The 14,253-nt window shown below is 32.2% G+C and overlaps 1 protein-coding gene across 1 annotated transcript in view; it reads left to right on the top strand.

Moving 5' to 3' along the window:
* LOC123670424 (zinc transporter 2-like) overlaps positions 1–14,253 on the top strand; it is a 36,722-nt gene that overhangs the window by 15,181 nt on the left and 7,288 nt on the right. The window contains exon 2 of the mRNA XM_045603923.1: positions 13,517–13,683. Coding sequence (XP_045459879.1) covers positions 13,517–13,683 — 167 coding nt within the window. The remainder of the gene's footprint in view (positions 1–13,516; positions 13,684–14,253) is intronic.

A 14,253-nucleotide genomic window follows, 5' to 3' on the forward strand; every position in this document is an offset into this window, starting at 1 on the left:
GTACGGCTCACCTGATGGTAAGCGATTACCGTAGCTTATAGACACCTGCAACACCAGAAGCATCGCAAGCGCGTTGCCGTCCCAATCCCCAATCCCCCCAGGAGCTCTGGTCACCAGTCCTCCAGAAGTCACAGTCAAAAGCTTATGTTGAAGCTGAAAGATAATATGACTGTTCCTTTCTTTATTCATTAAAATATACCCTAGATTACTTAGTTACAACTAAGTTTTCTCCCGGTGAAATAATTATTAAAATAAGTTTTGATTTTATCCAGTACAAACAAAAACACAAATAATTTCTAATATTCGTATAGATATAACAATCAATAAATTATAATTTTAGAATGACACTAGTCTGTTGCAAGCGTGGAGCATGTCCTATACTCGTATGATAATACATACCTGTATGTATTATCTGTCACCTAACACCCGAATCGTATTACATAAGCGCACACATAAAAATTAACGATTGACTGCACACATGCATACATTTTGAAACTGATTACATACAATGATTGAACGTGACTATTTTGTAATCACTCGACTTGTCAATTAACGAATAGAAATAGTTAGTAAAATATCATCCATACATCTTATATATAAAATTGTCGTGTCACGATGTTAGCTACAATACTCCTCCGAAAAGGCAGGACCGATTTTTACGAAATTTTGTGTGAATAGCGGATAGATCTGAGAATCGGCCAGGATGTATTTTTCATACCCCTAATTTATGGGGGGGGGGGGTTAAGGGGGTTCATAACATATTTGGCATCCACAATTTCGCGCCAAAAGTGGCGTGATCTCATGTGTGTTGCCCATAGTCGCCACGCTGGGCAGGCGGGTTGGATCGCAATGCTGGCTTTGTCGCACCGAAGACGCTGCTGTCCGTCTTCGGCCTCTGTATTTCAAAGTCAGCAGTTGGATGGTTATCCCGCCATCGGTCGGCTTTATAAGTTCCAAGGTGGTAGTGGAACTGTGTTATCCCTTAGTCGCCTCTTACGACACCCACGGGAAGCCAGAGGGTGGCTATATTCTTTACTGCCGTAGTCACACAGCTAATATTATATTATTTGGGTGTTTGTAATCAAAATATAATATATAATATAATAATGTAATTCATTGAACACGATTTCCTAGCTGTATTAATGTAATTATTTAAGAATATTAATAGTATTTATTAGAAAACTAAATCTTAGTAATTCTTTTGTACTTGATATTGTTGAATAAAGGTTTTTCGTTGAAGAATTCATCCGAGATTGACCTAAGAACCAAAATGTTTAGATATTAAATCTTAAACAATCTATAATTCGAGTAGTTACATCGGGTTTGAACCATAGTTGAAAAGTATATGTACGGGTGTATACATCCATATGCATTTAGTAAAAAGCGGTTATTTTAATGTTACAAACAGACAATCCAATTTTATTTATTTGCATCGATATTGGTAAAACACAATTCGTCATCGCGATTGTAAGAAATTAATGACTATGAAGTAACACAGTATTTCAAATTATTACATTGAATAACTTTTAATTTTTTCATAAACTAAATACCGCATTTACTTATTGTTTTAATCTTAGTTACTTATAATCGAAAATGTATAAATAAATAAATGTCACAAGTAATTTATAAATATAAATGTTGTAAATCTTAAACCAAACAATATGTAGGTAGTTGGTTCCGAAATACAGTTGGTTAACCGAAACTAGTAAAAAACTGATAAGGGCTTTATAGCGATAATTGAATAGATAGTGAGCATTCCATAAACCACTTTACCGACCAATATTTAATGATAATAATAATAATAAACGATTCACACCAGTAATGTAGCGAGCTTAACTCGTGCCCGGGGCACAATACCCTTTTAGCGCCCCTTCTCCTCCATTCAATCACCATATTATATGTCCAGCAATTTTTTGTTTTACGGACCATTTGGCGACCTTTTGTAAGTAGCGCTCGGGGCATGATGCCCTCCCTTGCCAACCTGCAACCCTGCAACATCACTGATTCACACTCAACGGCCCTCAATAGGAATTTCTTTGTGTCCGGGGGTCCAGAACAACACACATTACCCAACCACAAACGCCCAGACCAGGTCAAACATCTATATTGCCAATATAAATGTTTGTCTAGCCAGAGCTGTGACCGCTGCGCTGCGCAAAAGCGTCGTCAAAAAGTCATTTTCAACTACAGGAACTTCTGAAAAATTCAAACTTAATTTTAAAATAAGTATTGTGATATATAATAATGCGAGACTTTTACGGTTATCCCTAATATTACATAATTGAAGTCGGTTTTTTTGTTTGAAAATCAACACAATTATTAAAATATATTAATTATTTTTAAAAATATATTATTCTGTAATTGGACAAATTTACCAGTTTCTGGTAAACCTTTTTGAGGTATTCTTTTGAGGGTGCTAGGAATCATGGGGTTACGGGAGGCTGCCAACCAACACTACAACTGATTACGTATAATGCTAGTATCTAAAACATATATGAGTTTTTAAGTATTCGATATAAAACATTATGAAAATTAATAAAAATAACTATCGTCCATTAGAATATCACCCCTTGTTTATCTACTACTACTATTTGCGCGGCGCGCGGCGTCGCGTTATCTCTATAATGTAAAGTTAAGGAGCGCCGGGCTCAATGGTTGTTGATAGCCGTCGAGTGATAAATCGTATTAGTACGTTACAAGTGATGCACTCGACGATTTGTTTTCCTAACATTTTTGACGTTTGACCGATACACTGACGGTGCATGTGTTCGGACTTCGATTGCTTCTGACGGAATTATCACGATGACGGAAGACACGAAGCCTCTGTTGTTGTAAGTTGAATTTCGAATTTTGATTATTGTCTTCTTAATTTTAGTACGATACCGGCCAGTACTAGTCATATCACAAGGAGGTCCTATTGGCCCTAATTATTTTTTGCCCTTTATAGTTGTCTGCCTGAAGGTCTTAAAAACGTAGGTGATTCTTTACTTTAGAATATGTAATAGCCTTCTATTTGATATACGTATTTTGGCCTACTTTCATACCGTAATGCAAATACCACGTTGTTTTATATGGTATTGCAACATTTATATAATATCTGTATTTTTAATATTTGCATACGTCCTACATACGTTTTACAATTTAGATATAAAAAACTCATTTGTGTGTATGGTTTTAATTTCTTGTGCAACAGTAAATAGCATCGTGGATAGCCACGATCGTTGCTTCAATTTCGTGTTTTATCATTGAATATACGTGAACTGAAAAATTTTGAGTATTACTTTATATATTTAGTGTACAGATAAGGTTATTTTCATTGTAACTTAATCCACGTTGTTTCCTGTTTGTTTAGAGGAAATTGTTGAACAGTAGTTAATATTACAGACTTAAAGAAAAACGAGTTAAGGCAATATCTTCCAGTTTTCTTCATTGACTAAAAATTTGATGGATATTGTTTAGTCTTATATGTAATACCATCATATTTCGAAGCCTATAATTGCATTTTGATTCACATAAATAATTCCTCAAATCTGTTTGGCTATTCCTGTATCTGTTTAAAGTATCTTTTATAACTTCCTATTGCCTTACTTAAGGTATGACTGCACTATTAAGAATTAAGTTTGAAGAGTAATCGTTACAGTGGCTATTGTAGCTAATGTGCAAATCGTGTTGTAACACTGTTCTCTGCAAAATATTGTATGGGTCATACAAATACTTATTCGTTGTTGTACAGTTGTATGTATTCAGTATCATTATGTTTGTGTGTATTCAGTATTTGGACACATTACCAAATTAAAAGGGATGTCTCACGCATTTTTTATTTATAGTAATTATATTATTATTTTAATGGAAATTACGATGTATTAAAAAAAATGTTTGATGACAATTATATAAAAAATACCTTTTTTACTGTGGGATATAATATTGTATAATCAACTATAGGCGTGGAGTTGTGAACGTTAAGTCATGTCATTAATTAAATCATTAATATATCATTAAATAACAAGATTACAAACCTCCATATCACTTCTCGATTGTATCCATTTTCTAAGTAATTTGCTTCCGTGAGAAATCAACGTCGATTCTCATATAACCTCCAAAGATATTCAAATGCTTTTCATCAATTGTTTTTTTTAACTACGTCACATATTAGTATCCTATTTTTAACCTACTTTTGATATTTTGAAATTTAAATTAATACATTCTAACAATATAGCTTAAATTTTAAAAATAATAATCACTTTTAAAATTTTAATTTATAAAATGACGATTCGAAAGTGCTTTTCAAGCCTATTTGAATAAGCTTATATTGATTTGCTTTGAATTATATCGTGGGAGTTTCGGTGATAATAATATTTGAGAACTTTAACAATACTTCTTGACATTAACTGAGATTGTTACAAATGTTTAATGAGTTTGATTTGTTTTTTTTTTTATTTTTTTATTTTTATTTTTTTTGAATTTCGATCTGATGCACACTTCCATAAAATACGCAAGCAGGTTACGGTACCCTAGTGGTATATTAAAAAGAAACTGGAAAATTTTACTCCATACCATTCCTACTAAATGGTATTCAAGGAAAATTTTAATATGGCCTTCGAGCGTCTATTGGCCTTGATGCTAATAAAAATCTATACCCATCACACGAAAACTAAATACCTATCCCGTAAAGGCCCGATGAAGGTCGATAATAAGGTCAATAAACCTAAGCCCTCATACGGATTACGGTAGTAACATTTTTTAAAGAAATAGTTTGATAAGCGCTATTACTTGTGCGATAAGACGAAACTTCTGTACATTATTTTTGTTATCAAAATTACAGGTTATGAAGATCGTAAGTTCCGAACGAAATTAATTTATATAAAAAAAAGTATATTGATTCGATCTTGTTACTTATATTAAAACGAGTATAGATCAAGGAAAGATCGTTCTGGGTATATTTATAGATCTTAAGAAAGCCTTCGATACTGTCAATCATGAGTTATTAAAAAAATTGTAAATATTGGTATTATTGGTTCAGCTCTGGACATACTAAAATCATACCTAAGCAATAGACAGCAGATAACTTAAATTGGTGAGTACAAGAGTAGCCCCAAAAGAATGTCTTGCGGAGTTCCTCATGGGTCGATTCTTGTGCTGTTGCTTTTCTTGATATACACAAATAGCATATCTCATATAAAACTTAATGGTCAACTTACATTATATGCGGACGATACGTGTTTATTTTACCATGGTAGCTGTATTCATGACATAAACTAGCCCAGGAAGATCTCAATCTGCTGTTTAATTGGTTTCAATCTAATTTATTCACTATAAATGTATCTAAAACCTAATATTGCATATTTAAAGCTAAAAATAAAATTATACCAACCTTCAATAAACTAACAATAGACAGTCAATCTTTGAACGAAAAAAACTCAGAAACGTACCTCGGCCTTAGAATCGACAAAAATTTGAATTGGAAAATACAGATAAATTATATAAAATCAAAGCTCTCATCTTTTTGGTAGCAATAAGATATAGTATAGGATATTTAATAACACGGGAAAATCGTTTTATGATCTACAATTCGTACGTAAAATCCTATCTCTCCTACCTTATTGAATTATGGGAAAGTGCACCCAAAACTAGACTTAAAGAATTGCAAGTATTTCAGAATAAAATCGTAAAGGTTCTCTTCAACTACGATTTCACTACTAGCACTGATATAATCTATAAGGAAACAAAAATAATGAATATCTACCAAATACATCATTTCAATACTCTTGTCTTGATTTATAAAATCCTTACTAAAAAAACTCACACTCAAATTAAATGTATTAGACACAAAGAAATGCCAAGATACTCACTCAGACGACACAACAAGCTAGTCACACCTAAAACTAGAACCAATTATGGGAAAAGAGCAATAACATTTGAAGGAGCTCAGCTATTCAATAACTTGCCAGATCATGTAAAGGTCGCAGACTCGATCACTGTTTTCAAACGGAGACTTAAACAATACATCACACAAAACGATATGGTTTGACTACGAATTTCTTTTATCATCATTTTATCTTTAATTTTTTCTCTTTTCGCCTTTTAAAATTTTTAAACGCGTTGGTTGTACGATTCAAAAAATCAAAGACCAGGTCAGCCACCTATATATTGGACTGTATATTGATTTAATGTTACTAAGAATTAATAATTCTTATTGCACTTATCATTAATCCTTAACTAAAAAAATATATATATATATATATATAAAAAATCAATCATTGCAATAATACATTAAAAACCGAATTCAAAGAAGGAGGAGGTTCTCAATTCGACTATTTTTGTAATCTTGTATATGTAATTCGTGTATATTTATGAACCGATTTCGATGACTTTTTTTAATTGAATGGTGGCGCTTTTTACGTCGTCCTATTTTAATTTAATCGAGATTTGTCAAATACTTTTTGAGTTATCTCGTTTATAATAAAGCTTATTAATTTGACTATGTTTTCGTTGACCTACGTTGTATTTTTTTTTTACTCGGAAGCTGGTACTTCCTTCGACACGCCTCAGCGGAATCACGGGGACACGGTTGCACTTCCGCGATATGTTACGTGGTCCCGTTTAAGTTTGACTGGGATCTGACTAGTGCTTTTCGTTTTATTTCTAATTTTACTCATTTAAATGACTATTTTTTCGTCTACCCACGTATGTGTATGTATTATTAGTCCATGTTATGGAAGTCGCTTTTATTTTCTTGTTGTGTTTGTGTTTTGTTTAATTCATCATTCACTTTATATTGAACTTACATTAAAATTACTCGATCAATCTCTTTCGTTTATTCTTCCTTGTACATTGATTAACTACCTCTACTGTTGTGATATCACTTACAATTATGAAAACAAATGATTAAATAAAAAGTAAAATTAAATAAGAATCAAGTCTAATACATAGTAGACTTTAGAATTGAGCTTTCAGGAAAAAAAAGCCTGGAGTTTGCTCCTTCAGATCGACTTGCTAAATTGGCATATAAAAGGCCTACTACAAGTAGTCTAAAAAAAAGATTAATACCATATCAAATTGAAAATAAACGAATCAAATAACGCTTGGGTTCCGATAGATGTCGTATCGTCATTATAGTCGTTACAAAAATGTAACGAGGTCATTCGTTCAGTAGATTTCACTCCTCATCTTTTTTTCATACCTGGGGCTATATGAAAATCTAAGGTATCCAAATACATCCATAATATTAAGTACACATTGTATACACAAATATTTATCGAGCACGTCAATTTTATCTTCAACTACAACTCGATAGCAAAAAAAAAATTCATAGATTCTTAATTCGTGATTATTATAATTACTACAAGATCCCTGTATTTTTATCAAATTATGGAATTTGTATTTTTTTTTTTTTTGTTTATGTATTGCCCTCGTTTGAACTTTAAAATAAATAAAAGAGGTTATAACTGTGTCTGAAATCACCTTGTATTGTTTTTTGCGAACTTTTTCCTAATTTGCGATTAGGCCGCCTTTGCATGATTATTTATTTGTATCAAATGGTTCCAAATTGTATTTTTTTATGTGCAATAAATTTTTAATAAAAAAAAAATCTTTAAAATACACGTGGTTGTCAGTTCGTAAAATTAATTTTAAATTATTTTACTAATAATTGTTTATATAAATAATACACACAAATAAACACGTATTACATCCAGCTTCGTTGCGGAAAACGATCTCACAACCCAGGAACGGAAAGCACGGTCAATGCCAAATTTGTCAACCGGGCAAGACGATTCGTGGCTTGATTTATAGCTTATAAAAATTCCCCAATAAATAAGATCATTGACGCGATAAGAATTTATAATAAGTTCCAGTAGGTACCGAGATAGGCAACATGAATTGTACCTCACGGATAAACAAGAAAGCTATTACTGTTGTCTAAAATTATTATTAGTGAGTTTGCTTTGATTCTGGTGGGTCTCCCCACCGTGCCTCAGAGAGGACATTGAGCCGTCGGTCCCGGTTGTTATCATGTACACCATGATAGTGATCGTTACTCATAGTAGGGAATATATCCGCCAACCTGCATTGGAGCAGCGTGGTGGATTAAGCTCTGATCCTTCTCCTACATGGGGAAAGAGGCCCTTGCCAAGCAGTGGAATATTACAGGCTGAAGCGATTGTACACCATTCAATGAAAAAACAAAATAAAACATAAAATGAAAGATGTACAAAGGCGATCGAAAATAAACAAAATATTTAATTTTTATTGTATTAGGCATATTTCAAGTCTGTTTAGGATTAGTTTTATAATATTGTTTAGGTATTTGATTATATTTAACGCAAGATAAGAAGTAAAAACTGTCCAAGTGAATCATAGAAAAGTGTCAAAATTTATTACATCGACAAGTAATACAACGTAAGTAAACGAAAAAATTAACAAACGTACTAGTCGCCAATACGATTTTCGAAGGTTCCCTTCGATTTCTCTGGGATGCCATCATAAGTTCCTGGTTTTCTTATCATGGTACTCCCCTTGGGATATTTCATTTCCAACAAAAAAAGAATCCTCAAAATCGGTTCATAAACGACAAACCTTATCCACGAACACAGACAAAAATATAAATACGGTAGGATTGAGAAACCTCTTCCTTTTTTGAAGTCGGTTAATAACACTATACTATGTATTATTATTATTATTAACTTAAATAATTATTAGATAAACGGTTTTATATTATTTAATAAAACACGTGGAAAAAACAGAGATAAGCATAAAAGAAGTTAAATATTTAAATGTAATTCAAACGCGTGCATATCAAGGACATACAGTTGTTCTTACATCTAAGTTCATAATAATAATATTACTTATTAGTTCTGATAACGATAACAGATAGTAATGTAGACGAACCGTTTCACACGGTTACCCAATGGATCGTACAAAACAATACTGATTAGATAATCATAATTGTAGTAATTGATAACTCTGATGTCGCTGGCCCCGGGCAATAAAGCGGTATACGCCGGTTACACCCTTTTTAATGTTATTTAATTTTTGGCTTCTCTGAGTCTCAATCTATCACTCTTATTTTTTTCAGTTTTTTTTATTAATATTTCGTTAGAATAAATGACAATAACCGTTTTATTGCATGGATAATTCTCTTACGACTAAGCTATGTATTATTGCATTACTCTAAGAAAAATAACACAAAAAAACCGGTGAACATCTTTACAGTAATTGTTTAATGATCTTGCATTTAAAATAGTATCATCTATGAATTGTATTATACATTTTTTTAATTATTTCATTAAAAAATATACGATTTGTTTTTAAAAAATTATTTTTAAAAGCTTAAATTGGTAAAAAAAATAGCTTTCATTTGACATATTGAACGTCTGTTTTGGATCACTGTACACTGCACTATAAACAAATTAGCTTCTTTTATTTCTCCTGTAAAATTTGATTTTTGATATTACCGCTTTATTGCCCGGGGACAGCGATGTGATTCGTCGTTTTTGACTATATTTGTTAGAAATTTGTCATTTTTGTGTTTTTATCTTTTGCTGGAACTAATACTAGTTCCTGTATTTATAAAACAGTTGGTTTTGCTTTCTTCGTTAGTGTGGGCAAGTAGCAGACAGCAGCATCCATACCATACAGAAACAGATTATTTATGGTTAGAAAATTCTATATATATATATAACTAACTGGGGTAACGCACGGCAGGACATATCTTGCTCAAAATCGAAAGCAGTGCGACTGAGAAAGTACCTCGACTTTACAGAAGGTCACAGCTGAATAATTCTGCTCTCAAGCAGTATTGTGTTCCTGTGGTAAGTAGGGTGACTAGAACTCCTGGGTAGGGTCAGGGGTAGTGTTGGCAACGCGCTTGCGATGCTTGATCTTGCAGATGCCTACCAGCTACGGTAATCACTTTGCTGTACGTTTTTTGGTAGACCTAGTTGTATAAAAAATATTTGAAGTATTCTGATATTAAACAAAACATTTTCTTCAATAATTGATATGAAGTTGTATAAGATACAAGGAACATAAAACTGAGGTCCCAAGGTCAAGGGAAGTAAAGCAAGCGTCCAAGATTAGATGTGATTGTTTATTAACTAGAGACTCATTCACTCGTGTGATTTCTATGTAATGTGTATTGATACAAAAATAATAATTATAATTATTATCCATGCATTTAAAGACCTAGTAGGAATTGATGTATTTCCATTAAAGTTTCAAAGTAAGTAGATTCTTTTAAGTTTAGGATAAAATATGCATCTGAAGTTTGAAGGTATAACCGAACTACAACGTAGTTTTAATGGTCTTCTTTAATTGTATTATAAATATTTTATTGGAACGAAGTTCCTTACGGCACGCTTGACATTTGGCTGGGCGACCGTAGTGAAAAAAATGTGATACTAAAACCGTAAGAAAAATATATAACGGAAGTGACGTAATATCAGTTACACGACTGTATAATATGACGTTTGTAAAACTAAAATATTACTAGTAAACTTTTTTAAATTATTTATGTAATTTTATACTGTCGACAAAAATAAATAAAGGCATGTTTTTTTATTTCACTTAATAGTTTGAATTATTATTATTATTATTATTTTGTTTGATTTATTTTATTTTACGGTATTTGTTATTTTCTAAAATACTAAATTTCCTACATACTTTTATGTACGTAATTAAAAACCAATCAAAAAATTAAAAAAAAAAAAAAATCAAGAACTAGAAAATATATATAAAATTCAACATTTTTTTTAAATGGTTTTGCTATCTATCTATACTATCCGAAGGAACTTCGTTCCTACCTGGTGTCCCATGACACCACATAATCTTTTTTAAATTAATTAACATTCATCAAAGTTGAAAGAAGAACAAAATAGAGCGGTGGTTACAAAATTTGGTTTACTTTTCGGAATTTAAAATTAATTTTTAATTTATTTTGGCACATAATTATGCAATTGTTTGAAGTTTAAATTTGATTGAGAATAAACTTGTTTATAAACCCAACGGTCACCAACCCGCCTGCTCAGCGTGGTGACTATGGGCAAAACACATGAGTTCACGTCATTTCTGGCGTAAACTTGTGGAGGCCTATGTCCAGTAGTGGACTGTAAAGGCTGTAATGATATACCCAAAACCCTTATGGCTGTGCCCGAAGTCCTTCGAGTACCTACTGTAGGAATTTCGGTGTAAAAAAAAAATTATCCAAGCTAAAAACCGCCCACCCATCATCACAAACTTTTATAGTATTGGTAGGGATATTAGGATAAATATAAGTGAATAGCTTGATTGTATGTTAAGATACTTATTACAAATTGGAGCGAATAATTAGCGTAAGACATTTCTTAATTTTTTTTTTAATTTTGACATTACATAAAACATTTGGGTATCAGTTCTGTAGATATATCTCCAAGGTCTGACAATTAATCATTGATTTGGTTAATAGTCATCTAAAATGAATTACCTTTTTTCAATAAATTATTCGAGTGAATTGTTATTGAGAGTTTTTTGGTTGTTTTTGTTTGTTTGAAGACTAAAATGTAGTGGTGGCAATTTAAGTTAATTTAATCAAGCTTAATGATGATGCTAAATAGCAGGGTCGGTAATGTACGATTTTGTTTGCTTCTATTGTTCTATTGTTTTTAAATCCGTGTAGATGTATTAAATATTATAAGTTCATTTTAGCCGACTTCCAAAGGAGGAGGTTCTCAATTCGAATGTTTTTTATATATGTTTCCTCACAAAATACATCCAAACCGGAAAGAAATATTTGTACAAATACAAATATCCATCCCGAGAGGGAATCGAACCCGCAAACCGTCAATGTTTTAGGCGCCTACACGCACCACTACATTAGCGGTTATTACTAATATTTATCTCCTTAAACTATCACCACAAATAAGGCACTAAAAAATTCTTAAGGTTCAATTTCATGAATTTGAAAGCTAGTTTGTTTGTTTGTTTTATTTTTCTTCATAGTATAATTATAACGTCTTAATTATTTTCCTTTACTGTTATTAATTGATTTTATATGCTTTATTTTGAGTAGCTACTTAAATTGTAAGCATGGCTTCCTAACAAAAGTCATGCTGTTTCCTCGTTCAGGTGATTTCTTTAAAGATTGCCTACACCAATTGTGGAAAATGAGTTCCTAGTTGGATAATACAGTTAAATTGCGGTAAACGCGTTGTTCGCTGCCACAAAATTGATCTTGAATAGAATAATCATTGGACACGTTTGTTACGACCAACGATGATAATTTGTGTGCTGGAATGATAGCAAAATTACACGTTATGCAAACATCTGTATGGCCAATACACATGTTTGCCAGCGCAACAGCCACAAAAAAGTGCTGTGACCGTTGCGATAACGCGTCGTTTTCTGGTTAGCTACTGAAATATGAAATACAATTAAATAAATATTTATGACACGATTAAGAAACTTAAAAATTGTTGTATATACGATACTCAAAATTCTAAAAAAATATATTAATTGCGAAATCTATTCAAATGAAATGATCACCAATGTTCAATATTGATTGATTTGAAACATACAGTGGACATGGCATAAATAAATTTTGTCACACTGTCACATTGTCACAATGTCACAAGTCAAAGCAACAGAGCGTCATGTCATTATAAAATTTGATGGACATATTATAATATAAAAATGAGTCGCTGAATGTGTTGCTAAGCGCAAAACTCGAGAACGGTTGGACCGATTTCGCTAATTCTTTTTTTTAAATATTCCTTGAAGTACGAGGATGGTTCTTACGGAGAGAAAAATTCTAAAAAAAAAAATTAATAAAATTAAAGAATCGACTGTTAGGCGATACGAAGTTCGCCGGGTCAGCTAGTATAATATAATAGCATGTTCTTGTCACAACTTGTGTTAACGATAACCGTAAATCCGTTTTGTAAACTGCCAACGATGATAGTTCTAGTAATCTCCCACAAAGCCTCTCTCCATGTGTCTCAGTTCTGTACATCTGATCTTGTATTCCTAACTTTGGGGGTAGGGACCTGGAGACTTATAATTCAGGTATTTTATACCTTCTTTGGGCACCAGTACTTCACTAATCGAGTTGTCAATGAGAGTGTTGTTTTGTATTATAGTTATACCTTAAATACCTTTTGAGTTTTATGAGAATTTGTCTCATTGTATGACATAATGTATATTATGCTGCTCGTGATAAGGTTTTTATCGTATTGTTTTCTAATGTTTACGCGAATTTTACTCATTTAATGAAACACTTTTTTCTGATTTTATCGCGGTTTATTATTAACTTTTGATTCCCGACGTTTCGGATACTTTACAGCAACCATGGTCACGGGAGGACTGCCGTCCTCCTCTCGGACTCTGACTCACTGACTGGAGGAGGACGGCAGTCCTCCCGTGACCATGGTTGCTGTAAAGTATCCGAAACGTCGGGAATCAAAAGTTAATAATAAACCGCGATAAAATCCGAAAAAAATGTTTCATTAAATAAGGTTTTTATCATTCACAAACACGTTGTTAACAGGTTCAGAGATGGCAAAGCGACTTACGGAACAGAAAGTCCAGCGCGTGGAAGGCGTGTCATATTCTGCGTCCACGGAAACCCCTCGACTGGATGCTGTGCTGTTATAGAAACTAGTGCAGATGGTGATGATGGAGGAAGGCAAAGTGATAGCATGAGTGAAGTTGAACGTGAGTAACAAATTAATATTGATACAAATGATATTAAAAATTCAGTTGTATTTAAAAAAAATTGAATATGATTTAGTAGTGTTCACTGTATTCATATAATCAATTTAGGATTTTAAAATTAAAAATTCTTTGCCAGTAAATATAAGGCACGCTTTACACTATAGGAACATTTAAAAATCACGTTAAATAATATTATTTGTCTCTTTAGTACTTACCGAAAAATATAATTGTCATCTATCTGAATAATTAAATAGAATAATTAATTAGTAATAGATTTATTAATACATACTATAATAGAATATATGTATTTATGTACGTGTTTGTGTACGTATATGTATATGTATGTATATGTATGTGTTTATTTATGTAGGTATGTTCATGTGTGTGTAATATTTTTTTGTATATTAGTACAACTTCTTTCCACTTCATTCTCTTCGTATTCTTTGCCCAAAGGTTTTCTGGAAGAGTTCGCTCTTTTCGCGACAAGGCCATCATTTGTACATTTGTTTATTTTTTTATTATTTTATTCATTCTGTGTTTATTTGTGGTGTACAATAAAGAATATTTGTA

Source organism: Melitaea cinxia, chromosome 1 (assembly GCF_905220565.1).
Source record: "Melitaea cinxia chromosome 1, ilMelCinx1.1, whole genome shotgun sequence".
Taxonomy (NCBI): domain Eukaryota; kingdom Metazoa; phylum Arthropoda; class Insecta; order Lepidoptera; family Nymphalidae; genus Melitaea; species Melitaea cinxia.